The sequence below is a fragment of the Acanthopagrus latus genome, chromosome 11 (assembly GCF_904848185.1).
Source record: "Acanthopagrus latus isolate v.2019 chromosome 11, fAcaLat1.1, whole genome shotgun sequence".
NCBI lineage: Eukaryota > Metazoa > Chordata > Actinopteri > Spariformes > Sparidae > Acanthopagrus > Acanthopagrus latus.
This window is the reverse complement of record NC_051049.1, coordinates 24941882-24960607: the sequence shown is the minus strand read 5'-3', so window position 1 is coordinate 24960607 and position 18726 is coordinate 24941882. Positions and strand designations below refer to the sequence as shown.

Below are 18726 nucleotides of genomic sequence, written 5' to 3'. Positions count from 1 at the left end.
TCCTCAAATCTGGAGGAGCAGGTCGCAGAAGCACATCAAAACTGGCTTCCAGCTGCTGCCTCATGCATTTATACCACAAGAAAGTGAGATTTCTTGACTTTTTGAGGAACGTGCTCAATTAGGAAGGAGCATATTCTTTGCACAGATGTCCTGACATTGCAGCTTCTCTTCAGTGATCGACATCATTGTTAAGTGAATGTCTTCGGTCGGACTAAACAGGACATTCACAGGTGTCATGCTGAGCTTTGTGAAATCCTAACCAGCTGTTTTTCTCTCTTGCTGTCTTGGCATTTTATAGATTGCACGATTAATCAATGAATGAGAAAATACTTGTTGGAATAATCAGTAGAAAATAATCCGTGGAATCTGAATCTCTTGGTTATTAATTTAAGCATATTTCAATTGTGTTCCAAGCTTAATGATGGTCTCCTTTATCATGTCTGACCAATTTCCATCCTGCCCACAGACATTATATCAGTACAAAAAAAAGCGCTAAACACTTTTCTTTTCTCTTTGGAAATGAGCTGATTTATCATCAGACATTTAAAAGTCTCTCACACAGCCAACCACCCCAGCAGCTTCAGCACATTCCCTTATACAGCCAGTGATTTAGTCTTTTAGTACGACAGTAAACCATGAGGCTCCCTCTCAGCCAAGCAGCGCTCTATCAGCCCGCTCGCCAGAAAGCGCGCAGAGCCGCTCACCTTCTCCACCTGTCCCGCAGGAGCCGAGCAGCAGCGACGCGACCAGCGCAGTAATCCCAGCGAGTCTTTTACTCCCCAGAGGCATGTTGAAGCGACGGGATGCTGCAGATTACAATCCCGTCTGTCGGAGGGGAGACAGTCCGTCCGTCCTCCTCCTCTTCTCCTCTCCACTCCGGCTCGACGCTCTCCTCCAGCTCCGCTCCGCTCCGGTGCGCTGCGCTGCGGTAGCCCTGCTGCCACAGAGTGGAGGGGCTGTCCGGTACCCGGCGGGGAGGATGCTCTCGCACCGCTCGCTCTCTGTCAAGTGATGGAGGGGAACGAGTGGGGAGGGCTTTTACGAGACTGTAGTGGGTCCGAGCAGAGCGCACCGCCTCCCTCAGCGAGGTCCTGAAGACTCTCGGAGTTCCTGCAGGGGGGTCCCAGGACCGGACGCACACAGAGCGTGTGGCTGGCGTTTAACTCTTAATGGAGTTGAATGCGAAATGCGTTTCTCTCTCCGTGCGTGGGACCACGGACAGATTCTGATGGGCCCCCGGGAGCAGACACAGCAAGACTGAAATAGAAAAGAAGCAGTTTGTGGGATCTTTTACTAATCATCTTACTTCCGTTTAATCTGTTGTCTCTCTTTGTAGTTGTTTGTTTTGGGGTTTTTTTTTGTAAAAGTTGTGTGTTTATGTAAATGCATTGTATGTTTTTGTTGTCATTTCATGTCTCTTTGTGGTAGTTTTACCACTTTTGTCATCTTTTTGTTTCTCCTCTGCGCAGTTTGTGTCTCTTCATAGCGGTTTTATTTCTATTTGTGGATGTTTTATGTCTCTATGTGGTCCTTCAGTTTCTATTTGTGGATGTTTTGTGTGTCTCTCAGATACATTTAGCTGCTGACCCTTGGGCTACTGTGTCTGACAGGTCTGTTTTGTAATCCATTCACAGATAAACTCAACACAACTAACTTCCACTGAGATTTTTAAACTAACGTCATCATGAAACATGAGACCCACTTAAAGATCCCATTCAGTATTTGTGTCTTATATACGGTCTCTCAATAAAGAGAATGTTGAATAACGTTGTAAGAATTTAGTTAAATGTAATGTCCCAAACTCAAATGTGTTTCCTCACTGAAAAGTTTGATGAATGGAGGAGTGTCAGTCTGAGGAAACAGGGCGCTCTGCAGTCTGGTGGTGCGGCAGCAGATACTTCTGCATCGTTTGTCAGACCGCAGCACTGACAGGTTACAGCCTCACCCATCAGTCTTATCAATGTACTTAAGTTACTGTACATGGTGCCAGCTAACTAAAATTCATTTTTGTGAGGACCAAGTGGAATAATACAATATACTGGTACTATGTTCATAATGCACAAACATTCCTTCATACAAAATTGCCAAAAATGATCTTCATGAGCAGAAAACCTGCATCTCAGCTTTTCCGTGGACGTGCTCTTTTAGATAATATTCCTCCAATCATCTGCCTTTATCAAAAATTCAGATTAAAGACGGACGAGGAAGCTGACTGAAGGACACTGAGAGTGAAGGCTGGATTTCGCCCAAAGACTTTACAGCTGAGACACACCTCTGCCAAAAAAGGGCACCTTTTGATAACTGATGAATCTGTCACCTCTGAACTCTCAGTCCACACCACAGAGTCTGAATATTTATTAAGAGCTCAGATTAATGAATATTCTAGTCTGACACACCTCATCAGTCATTCTGATGTCAATTAGGATGTGCTTCAGAAAGTGCCTAAACACTTTTATAATTATGTAGGTAGGTGTGACATATATCCAGTGAGAGCACTTGCATTTTAAAATAAGACGTTCATCAATCAATCGAATTTACATTTTTCTCCCAGGGTCACACACAGCTTGTACAAAGGCACTGTAAACGTCAGAGGAACACCAACAAATGTCAGTCATCCACAAATACCCCCGGCAACACAAAGCCAAATTTACCCCTGACCTTAAAATCAGGAAGAATCAGCAGTGGGGCTTCTGTTGTTCCCTGTGAAGGTCATCAGCAGGAGCAGCAGCCACGGCAGCGGCCTGTGAGTGTTCACCCACACAACCTTTGATCCAGGCTCTCAATGGCATGCTGCTTCATATCAAGGTCATGTGTTGCGGGCTGCCATCGCCCTTTTGATGAGGGTCCTCTTAGAGGAGGTCTCAATTCAAAAAAATAGATTGATTTTCCACTTCAAGGGACAAAATCATAGTGAATGCATGTATGGGCCTCTTTCCCACATACCAATGCAGTGCCTGTTTGGCACAGATTGTGTGAGGGGTTTACAGCTTCAGTCTTAAAGGGGGGCAATATGTAGAAAGTTTAGCTTAGTAACTAAAGCTATCAACAAATTGTGAAAAAAGAGCAACCATTCAGTCAGAGCTGCTAACTGCATGGCTAACTTTGCTAACCAGCTAAGGGCAGCTACAGTTGGGAGCAGTTAGCAGTTATTACAGTGGTTTGCAGCCCCCTATTTGTTCTAAGTATGAATTTGACAGGTAGCCAATTCTCACATACTGCACCCTTAAGCTTCCTGAACTGCTCACAGACTCATCATTTCCCCGAACTTATCAAACATGTTTCATATTTACAATTCAAAATGATGATGGTCACATCGGTACCCTCAACAAGAAATGAGAGGGGCATCCCAGAGCAGCTGAGTGTGCTATCACCGCTAAACTTGTGTTGGCTACATTTCCTTACTCATCCAGACTTGTTTAACCTTCAGTTTTCGTTTTTATCTCAATGCAACACTTTACTACAGCAAAGTGTGGCACCATGCTAATCTTACTTTGTTTACATCTGCTTCTCCATGAGATTGAGAGAGGGATCATGTGTGAGCCCAGCTTTAGTCTAAAAAGACATGAGGCCAGAGTGATGAAGCCACTTTCCTCCTGGTGCACAAAGCGGGGTCTCAACAAAACACCTGCCAAGTGTGAAGTAGATCGGATGAGTGGTTCACAAAATATACAAATAACATACAAACAGACATATAGATAGAGATTCTTTGCTTCATTAGAGTTAGATATGTGGTAACAGCATAACAAGACACAGGAATATCTCCTGCTGCATTAAAGAAAATACCAACAACTAGAATGGCATTCAGTAGAGCGCATACCTCCACCAAGTCCCCTTTAATTAAATCAAGCCTAATAACAAATATCAAACTCCATAGCCCTGTATCACTCAAAACAATAAACCAGCCATATCTGCTTCACCATGTCATCAGCCACCGGAATACGTCTGATTTTTTCCATCATGATACATGCATAATTCCCGAAGAAATTAAAAATTTTACAAAACACCCTGAGACGCAATATTAGCGAAAGTGGGAATAAATCATTTGAGCCCTCCCACACAAAAAGTGAATGAGATCTATTCTGGGGTGAATAAGTTCAATGGTTTTGCCTCATACAAACCAACAAACCAACCGGCAAACTACAATTCAAATGGACACAGGCAAAAGTATAACCTCCTTGACAAAGGTGATCAGTGTCAATGTACATAATGAAGAATATTAGTTCAGGACAGACTTCCAAAATCCAAATTCATATGATCAGTTCATATAATTGTTTTCTGGTGGGCACAGAGTATTAAACACAAGAGCACCAGGCTGATAGTGAGTGATAGGTACAATTCTGAATGATCAAATGCCTTTTAAATGGTGTTATGTGTCGCAGAAATATGGTGGAGTTTACACTATAAAGCACAAGGGAATCCATCACAGTCTCACCTCACCTAAAAAATCTGCATAATGTGAAGAAAGTACAGAGATTTACATATGTGTGTTCGAACAGGTGCAAAGAGGCTTATTTTTGGCATGAATCCACTCTGCGTGGCACCATTTTCCTGCTCTACTGTACCCCACAAATGAGCACTAACAAGACCTCAGCGGTGAGCCAGAATGAGCAGCACAGAGCCCGCTTCATTTCCCCACTGATACAGTGTACTGCCAGCGCTGATGAAGCTGCTGCATGATCGTATTCAACAAAGCGTGCACAGTAAGGAATGATAGCTGGCAGCAGAAATGAGAGGAGGCACATGGTGGTGTACAGTGAAGGAGGGACGGTGACAAACATCCAGTGTGCTTCCATCTGCCTGTTTTTTGTGTATATTCAGTTTTCGCATAAGAACAGCTGTATGGAAATGTAAAAAACAAAAACACAAGACTTTAATCAGCGCAAATACATTTGCATACTTGGCTGAGGCATAAAAGTTGGTGTATTGTTAAAGACACATGTGACAAATTGCAGTGAATGAATCATGATGTAAATGGAGAGGTGAAAGAAGCAGTGAAAGAAAATCCTCCCTAGAAATATTATATGTCATTTACTGTTTTCTGGTGTCTTTTAACAGCCAGTTTGATACTTTAATCTGGCTACTTGCATGAGAAAAACTATGGGTACTTTTTTTTACTTCATCCAGAGGGGTTGTTCAGGCCCAGATCACATATTTGTTGACAAAAAAAAAAAGAAAGCAACTCGCCTACAGAAATTGATTTGATGTCTTATTAACCACTTATTGTTTATTCAAACTGGCAAAAGGCATATTTTTTGCTTCAATGTATAATTCTGAAGTAAATACTGATTGCACAGTGTAACGGCTGTAGGAGAATGACTCCACTGTCACGTGTAGCCAAAAATAGCGAGGACCCAAATGCAAGACACTCGGGAGACAGGAAGGGCAAAGAATAAAAAGTGGGCTTGATTAAAATTGAGCTGTAAAGCATGAAAAAACTGGTAACAAAAGGCAACAAAAGCACAAGAGGCAGGTGGGGCAAATCAGAGAACTAAAGAAGAACAAATAATACAAACACTAAATAAAAGTGCAAACCAAAAAAGCTCTATGAACACAGGAGGCAAGACAAAATAACAGGAGCTCGTGGGGGAAACAGACAAACTAACAAAGAGGCAGAGAAAAACACAGGCTTGAATAAACAGGGACCAGTTACCAAATGAAACACAGGTGAGCAGAAAGAAAAAGGTGGGGAAAAGACAAAAGGAGGAAGTGAAAAGATAAACATGACACCAGGGGAGAACTTCAAAATAAAACAGGAGATAACTGTTCGGTCCGCCACTTGGTTGTATTCTTCCTAGAAAAGTGAAGGTCAAATCACAGCACAAAGGAAAGCTCATCTGCCATTGTACAACCTAAAGAGGTCACTTTATCCCCGGGTAACAGTGAAACAATTAGAAGAACTGTGGAAAATCTATACTGTGAAAGAAAATGAAACCCACTGATGGAGGAGACAAAGAAGGTGAAAATAAAGAGTGATGGAAACCGAGGTTAAACAACACTGAACAAATAAATATTAAGAGCAACATATCATGACATAAGGCACCAATACAACAACCACCTGCAACCTTTCATGAAAAGCAGAATCCTTGAATTCATGAGTGCGTCTGAGGGCTGCGTGTGAGCGAGTCCATCAGATGAGCTGCATAATGTCATAATAGGTTTGTGGCACAGATACTTTGTAACAGAGCAAGTGATTATTACCTAATATTTTTACTTCAACAGGAAGTCTGGACATTTCCAGCTGTGATTGTGGTGTGCAAAACAAGTTTTTTAATAATACATTTTTTGTTTTTTTGTGCCTAAACCTAACCAGAGCATAGGCACAGCGTCCCAGTCTCATATAACAGCTGCAACACCCATGTGTACATGAAACAGGTGACATAAACATCCACCGAAGAGACAAAACAAGTGGCAGACAGAAAGATCAGGTCTGTGTGGAGAGACAAAGAGACTGAAACGTTTATCAGAGTAATGGCAAGAAGTCACCAATGACATATTCTCATCACATTTTCCCCCTAAGGTTGAGGTTTGAGTGGTGTTCATTAACAACACCTGACTGGAGAATTAGCGCCACCAACTGTTCTAGATGAGCTCAAGTTCCAAAACAACACAGACCTGCACTGTCTTTGGCAGCTGCACTGGAAATGTTTTCATATTTTGTGCTACATGTGGATGGAAATCTGGCTAATGACACGAGAAGAAGCACTGTGGTGAGAACGGGTGCGGCAGGAGTGACAGGGGTTTATACACACACACACACACACACACACACACACACACCACAACAATCCCTTAAGTGCTACATTAACTGGAAGCACATAAAGGGATCAGTGGACTATGTTATAGCAATATCTGCTGTCTAATAATAACAGACAAAGGTAGAAGATGAGCACACACATACAGTCGTGGACGAAAGTATTGGCACCCGTGGAACCAATGATTTTATTTTGTCTGGCCCAATTTTTGAGTTTTGTGTAAAATCATGTCAAATTTGGCTTTTTACTCTGCGTTTTTGTGTTGTCCCGGTGCACTTAAAGGAAATAAACATGTGTATACCAAAACATTTGTAATAGCAACACTTTTCTGAGAGAAATGGTGCATTTCTGGAAAAGTTCCAGGGGGGACTTTCGTCCATGACTGTGTAGCAAAAACTAAAACATTGTTCGAGTAAGCTAAATGGAAGGGAGTCTGTAATGCTATATTTCTTTACTTTTTATTTGATTTAATTATTTATATTACTTTGCCCTTATCCAACTGGTTACAGTACAGATGCAGCTAGGAAATAACAAAGGAATAAGAGGGTTAGAGTTAACCAGTTAGTCCAACTGACACTGAGGTGGCAAAGCAACACTATGAAAGTGCTCCGGTCTGTCTTCAGACTTTACAATTATGGTTGAACACGACAACAGAAACAAACAAGTTTGCCATTTTTGCCGTATATATCCACAGTAACAGACAACTGTTGCTTTTCTATCCATCAGCGGGACGCCACTGTGATTTGGCCTCTACCGAGGTTCCATCATCGTACTCACATAACAACCTTTTACTAGAGTTTTCTTTCTGCAATAGGATAACAATTGTAAAACAAATATGAGCACAGAAGTGAAACAAACAGAAAATCCAAGTAACTGGAATGGCACTCAGTATAGCACGTAAGACCGCCAAGTCCAAAAACTCCCCTTAATACGCCTGATGCCCCCCCCCTCCCCCCCTTCCCCCCACCCAGATCCATCCCAAAAGTGAAAGAAGTTTGTTCTGGTCAGAGAGCCACCCTCCATCTAAGTTTTGTGGGAACACATTTAGTACATTTTTTTGTGTAATTCCGCTGACAAACAAACCAACAAATGGACACAGGTGAAAACATAACCAACTCCACGGAGGCAATAACAACTTCACATATTAACAGAATGTAGACAAAGAATACAGAACAGACCAACAAAAGGAGGCAAATGAATTCCAAAGCCAAACCACCTAATGTTACTTTTCTGTGCCTACCTGCTGACAGCCAACACTCACTGAACAACTCAGTTATTAGAGCTGCTGTCTGGCCTCACCTGTCGAGTACATTAGCAAAGAAAGTAACAATCAGAACCATAGAGCAATTCTGCCTTCACACTACGTGGCCCTTTGATAACATCACAACAGGAGGGCTGAGTTGTTCTCCTCACATACTTTGCATCTTATCTGAGATCTTACCAGCTACGTATTCAAACTGGTGCAGACTATACATCATCTTGAGAGGCTTAATTATTGTAGAAGATTTTTTTGACGAAAACACTGCATATCTGAATCACCCCCCGGTGAATTAAAATAAATAAAAGATAAATGGTAAACCGACAGAATGCCAGAGCTGAGTAGTCATTAATGTTGTCTCTGGCTCTTGCTCCGTGTCTTTATCCCTCTTCTCTGACTGACTTTGTTCCTCCTCTTCCTACTAACAGAGTTAGTGAAAACGCTTCTGAAAATTCAAAGAGCATCTCCCGATCTCAACAGGACATTGCGCCGTCTACAGGAACATAATTCCGCCATCAGCGCTTTCTCCCTCCATGAAAAGCAAAATTGAAAATTGGATTGATGCTGTTTGTCCTCTTGATTGTTTGTTGCCATATCTGAAAAGATCTGATGAAATTGCCTTACAATCACGCAGAATGTGAAACCATTCTGCGGAGGAGGTGTGACAAAAGTAATTTCTCACACATTGTGAAAATGCATCGGCTCCTCTCAGCCGGCTGACTCGTCTGCTCTTAGAGGCGTCTTTTAAGTATTACCATGAAAATGGCCCTCATTCAGCTTTGAATCCAAACATGTTTTATCATAGTTGTACTTATTGTTACTTCGAGCTGTTTCATAATGAATATGCCCTGCATGAATTCCATTTCATGCACTTTTGAAAGCAAACTCAAAAGGAAACTGCACAAAGACCAGAGTTAAAAGGAATAAATACGGTATAGTTTCAAGAAAAGTTATTCAATGATTTGCAAAAAACAAAGATAAAAAAAAACCATTTTAAAGCTAGCCTGGTTCCCTCCCCTGTAGGCCCAATGCTGCAGCCTGATCTGAAGGTGCACAGACAGTGAGTAGGGCTGGGGTCATATCAGATTTGTCTGTCTGCATCAACACATTTGATCAGGTTTCTGTGCAGCAAAAGTGAGTTTTAGTAATGCTAACAATATGAGGCAGAGCTGCTCTGGGGGGAGAGTCAAACCTCAGTGAGCAAAGGCAGAGAAGTGAAGGCTTCCTGGCTTAGTAATAAGCCCCAGTGAAAAATGCAGAAAGGAAGAGAGGTGCTGCTGCTGACTAAAATAACTACTTTCTCTTATGCACTATTAAAGCAAGTGCAAAATCTCAAGTGGATTCCGTCCCACATAATTTAGAGGGTTGAATCAAGATGCGGATAATTTGTCAACTTTCACAATAGAAACTTTTTCTGCTCGGGCTTAGAGGTCAGCGGTCGGGTGGGCCAGAGAGCAGTAATCATGGAATTGAGGAGTATTCAGGAACTTTTTTCAGAGTTCCACGCAAAGTACAATGTGCTCTACAGTTAAGCAAATAAAGAAGAAAAATAAACACATGATAACTTCATTCCTCACTTGTGAATTAAAGGAGTTCCATGTAACAATTTGTAGCAATTTACATGACTTTTTTACTGGTCATACATGTGTGGTTTGTATCGTGACGTGAAAATGTGATTGTCCCTGTCTCTCATGGTCGACTATACAAACCTTACCTTTGTGCAGGACTCATGGGAGGTTTTCCATGCCAGCTCTAGTTGCAGATGTGATTTTATTCACTTCCTCTAAGTGCCTCTCTCCTCCCCGCTAACGGAGACGGAGAGCAACAGTAGTTAAAATTAGTTTAGAAAGGAGTTTTGGACACTTGAAGGCAGCACAATGAGCAGAAACACAACACTGACAAAAACACTGTCATGGTGAACATTTTAGCAAAAGGCTCCACACAGACCCAGTGCGACATTGGCTTTGGAGCTTTTCTCCAAATGACAATCTAAGTCCAGTATTCACTCTTGTTTGCTCATTTTGGGTCTCCACCAGCTCCGGAGGGAAATATCTGGCCTCCCACTGACTGAGTTCTCCACTATGTTCAATAACTACTTGCTTACTTTGACAGTGGGGTCTTTTTTTTCATTATTTTTCTTATTATTAAGCTCTGCTGCAGCCAAACACAACACCAGTAAGAGAAATGGTGGTATCAGTGCAACTTGATTTATAATTATGTATTCTTTTACAGAGCTCAAATACAGTCTTTTACACTCCAGATCTACATGGGAGAGAGTTAAGTGTTTGTGTCAGATAGAATCTACTGCTGGCATTCATTCCTTTCTCACCTGCTGTTAGCCCTAGTTAGCATATAGTGCAAATGAGCCTCAATGGAGTCAGTGAAAAGTAACTGCATCATTTATCCAGACATCAGCTTCGCTTTGAAATTGAAATCCTACTGCACATTAATACATAAACAGATGCAGGCTCGCACACGGTCTCCCTCATACCCTCACACACACACACACACATACACACACACACACAAACAAACACATTGAGAAGTCCTCCATCAACACAATGCTGCTTTCTCTCTGTTGCTTGTCAAGCTTTAATCCAGTCAGAGCTAGCACTAGAAGTCAGATCAGTGAGTCCAGTAATGCCAGCTCCCCCCACTGGGCATCTCTTGGATTGTTCACATTACTGTTGTTGGTTTTCCTTTCAGCGCTTCTTTTCCCATTTCATCAGCTCGCCTCGTAACATCTTTTCAATAGATGAGATGAGTACGGAGGTGCCTTTTCTGTGAATTACACAACAAGAAAGCAGCTTTTAAATGGATCTGGAGTGAATTTCGGCACGTTACTTGTATACTTGGAGGGATTCCCAAGCAAAGCAGGCTTGTATCCCAGGGTGTACTTCTATTGCCTAGACAGAATGATAGTGGACAGAGCTTCTGGATCCAGAAAGTGAATCAAATGTGAAAGTGCATCCTGAATTCTTTGTAATGTCCAGCAGGGGGCGACTCCACTAGTTGCTAAAATAAGTCCAGTTGTATGTAAGCTTTCATGTAAGCTTTCTATCTTGATTTAGTCTTTACTTAACAGTTTCCTGGTCTCTGTCTCTAGTTTCAAGTTGTCTTCAGTGCAACCTGATTTTGAGTGAAATAGACAATAAAGCAGTGTATGGTTTAGGGTTTAGCTATCTTGTGATTTACAATGGCTACCATGGCTTGTCCTCCGGTGTTCGGTCATATCCAATCAGGATGGAGGCGTAGCTATGCAAATCCTCCCAAGCACCACCCTCCAACCAAATATGGTCATTGCTGGCTCCAAAACTAAAACAAGATGGCGAGGGCTATAATGCAAAATTCGAAGTTTCAAAATGGCCCAGAAACCAATGGGTGGTGTCACAGTTGGTTATCGCGTGTTTTACTGCTGCCAACTGCCAGTGCAGGGTAGCTAAAAGTAACAGACAACTGGTTGAAACTGCTAGCTAAAAGGTATCAATGAATGATTAAAATAGCTAGCTGAAGGTAATGAATAAATGGTGAAAATGTTTATCTAAATGTAGGCTAATGGTTGAAATAAACCTTACTTTCCAAAGGCAATGAATGAATAGGTTTAACTTGGTAGCTCAAAGTACTGACTAAATCATTTAAATTGTTGACTAAAAGTTATTAATAAATGTTTGAAATAATAAGCTAAAAGTAATGGAAAACACTCAAATAACTGGCTAAAAGTAATTGATACATAATGACAGATGGCTAGCTATAAGTAAATGATGAAAATTGTTAGCTAAAAGCACTGAATAATAGCCGAAATAGCCTAGTTAGCCAATAGTTAGGAAAAGAGGGTTGACATTTCTGGCTAATAGTAATGAATACATTTTTTCAACATTTAACTTCTGTCACTCCAAGTGGTTGTAGTAAACTAATGCAAACTTGACCAAATCAAAGTAAATATTGACAGTGCAATTGTATGAAAAATAGAAAAAGACCATTCCAGACCAAGTAATGTTAAATACCAGCCTTAAAAAAGCCGTGAAGGAGTAGAAAAAAAAAGGAAGTCCATCTGACAGGCCTGTGGATGTGTCTCCATAAGACATCAGTGTAACTGCTGTACATCATGAAAGTCAGAAAGTGGGGGTAGAGTTTGGGTCTTAGAATGCAGACACACCAGAGGCTCTGTGCTGATGCATACAGTTCACATCAACCTCAATTATCACTCTTATCTCCAGTGTGAGGGTGTGTATAGTCTTAGCTGGCTCATTTACATTTCACACAGGTTTTTACACTCAGTGAATTTTTGAAACATATTTTTGATCAAATTAGCTGGAAAGGAATATCCATAGCGGAACATTTGAGCACAGCACATTTAACTCTGGGATTTTCTGCAGTCGTGTGTCAGTTGCCTCACTGCCTGAATATTGATAGGAAATTGAGGTTATTTCACCCCAGTGTCCTTTATGGTCGAGTTCAGCCGATATGAGATGATGAAATTTCATATCGGAGCTTATAATGGTGACCGTGCCTATCATCATAATTGGACTTGCTCCGGGGCAAACAGTGAGAGCGGGTGGCAGAGCTGGACTGCTCCCAGGTGTAATTGTATGTAACTTTCTGCAGAAAAAAAAAAGATGCTTGTGAGCATGTGTGCTCAGCAAACCTTCCCTGTATAAAAACTTATCTTAAATGATCCAATAATACACACTTTTTTAAATGGTTGCACACAATTTGGCGGGGTCAGGGGATAAAGGAGGAAACTGTGTTTAACAGGGCAGTGGCCTATCCAGCCACCACTCCTGATACCATGCTTTAATTAGCTTATAAATGAAATGAATCATTTTGCTCTGCAGCTGTTTCCGAGCCACTCTACAATCTCCTGTCCCCATTTTTTTCTTTTTTTTATTTCTTTTTTTTTTCTCCTCCACATGCTCTTATTACTTTGCATACCAAATGGAGCCGGCCAAGTGATCAACGCGCTCTTCCTCTGACTTCTGATTCAGAACATCTGCTGCTGGATTCTTGGGCTTTTGGCAGGACATTCGGCTGGAAAAAATATTCAGTGTCTCCAATGCCACATGCTCGTGGATGAACCTCTGCATCCCTTAGTTCTATTATTCATTCGTTTTCCAAACCTACTTATTCCTGTTCAGGGACACATGGGGCTGGTGGTCTAGTGGGCAGCAGCGAGAGATTCACTTTTCACATACAGGTGTCCAGTTCAACACTCAATGCTCAGTTTTCTTTCTATAGGCGATCAGTTATTATTCATTATCATTATATTATTGATGTCCGATAATACAAGTGTGCGCTGACACTGGGCCATTGTGAAAATATTCTGGGCTGTGAAGGTTTTGTCAGTAGGCTGCGAGCAGCTTCACGTCTCTGCCCAGTCACCTGTGTAATGAAAACAAACACAGCCTCAAGGTGTTACTTGTGAGACTAGATTTATAAAGCAAGGTCAGACAAGAGAAGAGAAAACAACACTCTCTAAAACTGATATCAGTATTCATGTTTCCTCTGGCTCATCTGCAAAACATTCTAATATTGCAGGTTTACAAGCAACACCTTTCTTAATTTGATTTGTTCATCCTCCACAAACGCTATCCCTTTTCTGAATTTCTCCTCAGCTTTATTTATTATGGATTCATTTATTATTTATTCAGGATTCATTATTTCAAAGTAAAGCCCACTGTTTTGGACCAGGTAACAAGCTACCTGAGGCTGAGTGTAAGACAGATTTTTTTGGTTTATTTACGGCCTGCTGCCCAAACTCTGCATGTCTGACTAATATCATGGCAAACACCAGCCCCACTCACACTGCGCTTTCAGTCTGGGAATCGTGCGCCATCTGTGTGAAAGTGATGGTGCTGGAGATACAGACAAGGAGGCCACCAAGCCGGTGACCTGAGACTACGTTTTATTATTCAAGTGTGATACCGTGGGGTACTTCTGACGTGGGACAGCAGCGTTTCAGCAGCGTTTCAGCATGACACCACTGAATGACCTCAGAACAATTTCCAGACGTGCTTGTGGCACAAAAAAACTGATGTATATTTGACGGGAAGTTCTGACATCTCCAGCCATGATGGTGGTAACTAAATCAGGTATGTTCAGCCAAACCAGAACGGGTCCTTCCATGCCAACTCACCCAAGATCCAGAACTTTTCCCAGTACATGCCAGGGATTTTCTCAAAGAAATGTTTTTTTTTATGTATATGAGACTTCTTTTAAATTCATGTGAACTTGCAAAATCCTGTAGCTGTAAATTAATCACAATTCATCACCATTCATCAATCCCTCATCCCAACCCAGACCTTTAGTCAATATCAAGTAAATGCTGCAAAGTTTATATGACTGTCAAGGAAGCGTATTGAACAAATCCATGGGCTTGAACAGAGGCCTGAAAACGTTGAAAAATAGTATCAAATAAAAGTAAATTCAACAAAAAACAATCACCTTCAAAGGAAGATGCAGCTGTCCTACAAAACCGAACAAACCAGAGGCCTTTAAAGAACACAGGGCAACTCCACTTTCAACAGTTTAATCCATAACACCTTAAATCAGCACCTTAGCAATCACTAGCTCACAGGGAACATCTGTCCCTTTGAACTGATACCGATTGAGCTTGTTTTTCATCTGGACATTTGCAAGTTGCTCGTTGTAATGGCTTGGATTGTTGCACATAGGTAACGTCATCCTGTTCTGTGTGTCTGGACAAAATATGAATCTGTTGTTTGCACAAGCACTCATCGACAACATCAATTCCCCCGATTGGGTTGACAGTAAACGACCAAATAGCTGTTTGTGAAAAATCCCAAATAACGAGCAGTGACTACAGCTCTTCGACTGGGCTCGGTGTGAAGTGAGTGGTGTTTTTAATTTGGACAGTTAAATCTGGATCTTTTACTCTCCTCCAGAGACAGTTAATGGTGCAGATATTAGGGATTCAGCTCTATGGGGATTCCTGCAGACAGCAGTTTCCCTCCATTTAGCTGGTATTAATTACATATTTAAGTGCTTGCCTTATACTACAGTAATTACTGTATGCAAGATGTCTCTTCGGAATCAGAGAGGCATAACATCCATTTAACCACAGCAAGATGATATCCACACGGGTGCTTCACTGGTCCAGGCTTCGAAGTCGCTGGTGAGTTTCCGGCACTGTCATTTTGTCTTCTTTTTTTTTTATCCATTAATAATCTGAGGGGGAATAATGTTTCTCATCATATCTAAAAAAAGCATTTCATTTCACCTACTTAATTACAAGATTGTAATAAAAAAAGAAATGAATCAGAGTCTGCACTGCATGTTGGTGGAAGACTCCTGCCTGAGTCAGAAGGAACAGAAGAACAGTTCTACATTAATCGAATGTTGGTATCAAGGTGTCTCCGATCAGTGACAGCCTTCTGCTTTCATCTGCCTCCGTTTAATTTGCTCTCAATTTACAGGGAGATATGATTCAAAGAAAAGTTGCTGGAGAATGTTTCATTTGTTTGCAGCACCACATTAGCCCCACGAGCCATAACCTGATTGGAGGAAACACAGTTAAACAGACCAGAGTAAGACTTTTAGGACATGTACATCTAATCTATCTAAAATGTATGTTTGATGCTGTCATAGATTATAAGCTTTAACTAATGAGACTTTTGAGACCTAATTTACCTGTTAATCAAAGAAAATGACAGCTTGAGTTTACCCCAAACTAGTAGCTGAACCAGGATGTTCGGTTGAGTAGATGTCAACGACGAAGCTTACACACCAAATGTTTGTGCTGTTGCAGTAACAACAACAGTTACTTGATTTGCATTGTGGAGACACAAGAAATCAGCAAAGTTGTTTATTTCTGGTGTCATTTTTATTCATAACTATAAAATTTAAAGGTACATAAAGTAGACACACACACACACACACACACAGCGTATAGAGGAGATGAGTGAAGGGGCTGCCACACATGCTACAGCACCCAACTATTAGTCCACGCCAAACTTCATTTAGTCCAAGTGGGACTTCAGTCCCTAAGTCCCTGTGGACTGAGCTATTGCCAGCCCTGCAAAGGAAAGGGCGCCCAGGCCAGAACTCTAACCAGGGCCCGCCCAGTAAGGACAAAGCCTCTGTACACGACACTTCCTCTCTACCAACTGTGCTAAAAGGCACCCCAACAACTATAAACAAATATGTTTCATTTTAATTTTCTCAGATTCATCTTTGCTTTATTCATCATGTGTTTTGTCTGTCCATCCATCCATTGTCTGTAACCGATTTATCCCTTTCACAGGGTGGTGTGCGGGGGTGTGCTGGAGCCGGTCCCAGCTGTCCCTGGGCGAGGACAGGGTACTCTCTGGACGAGTCGCCAGCTCATCACAGTGTTTTGTCTGTTTTCTGTCAACTGAATAACAGTGTATGTTGTGTAGTGAGTTGGAGAGAGAGAGTCTGTAACCATAAAGGACTGTCGTATCCACCGTGCCACACACCAGCCAGCTAACAGTTAACTGTTACTGCACCTTTCTCCTTTTGTTTGTGTATGACTGTTGGCAACTGGTGTTAAGGTGTAGTACCACCACCTACTACAAAGCTGGAATACTGTGTGCAAAAAAGCAAAGCCGGTGAAGTGACAGGTCAGTAGCATTTTAGCATTACACAATTTGCTAATTATTTTTGCTATATTTTATGCTTCCCTCTGTTATCAGTCTTTATGCTAAGCCAGGCTGACTAGCATCTGGATATTGCTTCATGTTTTCAAACATGCAAACATAAGAGTGGGATCAATCTTCTTATTGAACCTAAATATATGAGTTTGCCTAAAATGTGCCTTTCTGTTTCTTCGGAATCAATTTATAATGTAAAGTTTGTTCTCAGCCCTCGAAGCAATGTAAGAACTGGCGTCAGGTGGAAGTGTAAATTGTGAGAAAGGAGAGAAAAGACAGAGATTCAGGTGGATAAATACACACACACACACACACACACACACACACACACACACAAGCTGACAGAAAAGACAGATGTCCAGATAGACATTTCCAGGGAGGATAAATATAGGTCTCGCATCCTGAGCAGATGGAGGATGACAGGGTTTGATCAGGACCCACAGATGACATTGGCTCAGCAGGATTCTGCTCGTTTGTGAGCTGCAGCGCAGGCCTGCACATCACCGGCTGACCCGAGGGGACGATAAGGAGGGCCCCAGCCGGCTGAGAGGTGGCTGCTGCCGGGCCACATCCCACCAACAGCTCAAGTCTTATCTAATCTTCTCCACGGAGGAGAAGATTGGGAAGCAAATAAAATAAGAAGTGTTTCAGGGCGGAGATGAAGAGGCTGTGTTGCTGTTGTTGAGCCCAGCCTCTGGTGGAAGTGGTTTCTTTTCATTCATCACCTTCTGTGACCACAAAGATTTGCCACCCATGAGAATGCCAAGTGCCTGAAAGTTAGACAAAAAACGGCATTCACTGTGGGATTCAGGTGGGCGAAGTATATTAGAATGTTTTTAACCTCTGAACATTTTACCGGTATGAAATCGCTGCCTTTTCCGACACGTTTGTGGCTTTGTCGGCAGCGTTTGAGAAAAGTTTGTTTGCATGTTTGTAACTTTGGTGAACTGCGCTGATCTAAGAACACTGCTGTATAAATGTTTCCCTCAGTTACAAGCAGAAAGGAGTGTGCGTGAAATTGAAGCAACCTTGACATACTGCACCATCCTCCCATTCCTCCGAAGGATTTCAGCTGAGATTTACTGTAAAATCTCATCTCTGCTGAAAGAAAAAGATCTCTCGATTCTTAAGTGACGGGTGGTTCACTGGTGTTTACGCAAACGAGAGGGAGAGAAGGCAAGAGGGAGAGGTCATAAAGCAGTATTTACCTGCTTTTGGAATATTCCAAGCCACTGCACACGTTCGATGTCCACCGCTGCAGTCACCAGTTCCACCGGAAAGACGAGAGCAGATACGACGGAGGCGGCAAATGGATTGTACTAAATTGAAACAGACTGAGAAATTCTCCTGTAATTATAACTGTGTTCAATTAGCCGTAACGTGATTTCTGAAGGGACCAAGTACTTTGTGCTTCGAGCAAGAGGAGCTCGAGCGTGGCAGTGGTTTCCGCACATAGATTACACTTGGAGCGCCGTGTTTAAGGACACCTAGGCAGCCGAGTCAAGTCAATTTTATTTACAGAGAATCGCGAATCGCAATCTGCCTCGGGAGGCATTGCGATCTGTGCAGAAAACAACACCCTCAGTCCTTCGACCCTCGATACAGATGAGGTATAAATACCTCAGAAAAGGCAGGGAGGCAAAGGATAAACCTCGTCAGGAAGAGCAAGAGACGAGTGATCCCTCTGCCAGGACGGACAGACAGTAGACATTGTGTGTGCAGGATAGATCAGTGAAGAATCACACACTAAACAGTACATTTAGGTTGCATTACATATGGTAAGAATATAGATCCAGGAGGACATTCAGCAACTTCAGCTAAAGCCAAAAAGGCACCACAATCTCTACTCAACCAGGGAGAGCTGGATGCTGGACAGGCAACACAACCCTGAAGAGGCAGCAGACATGCAAATACATAGATATGGCATAAGAATGAGAGCATGCTGACTGGGGAAAAAGGGAGAGAAGAGGCTGGTAATCCTCGGGTGGAGTCGATGATCCAGATCCACAAATCAGAATGAAGCACCGACCACCGGGAGACAGAGAGCACCCCGGACGGCCAGTGGACCGACATAATGGAATAAAAA

The 18726-nt window shown here is 42.1% G+C and overlaps 1 protein-coding gene across 1 annotated transcript in view; it reads right to left on the bottom strand.

Moving 5' to 3' along the window:
- Window positions 1-1254, bottom strand: part of LOC119029256 (contactin-associated protein-like 4) — a 117895-nt gene extending 116641 nt beyond the window's left edge. Inside the window, exon 1 of the mRNA XM_037115967.1 lies at window positions 705-1254. Coding sequence (XP_036971862.1) covers window positions 705-789 — 85 coding nt within the window. The 5' untranslated portion in view covers window positions 790-1254. The remainder of the gene's footprint in view (window positions 1-704) is intronic.
- Between the last annotated feature and the right edge of the window lie 17472 nt (window positions 1255-18726).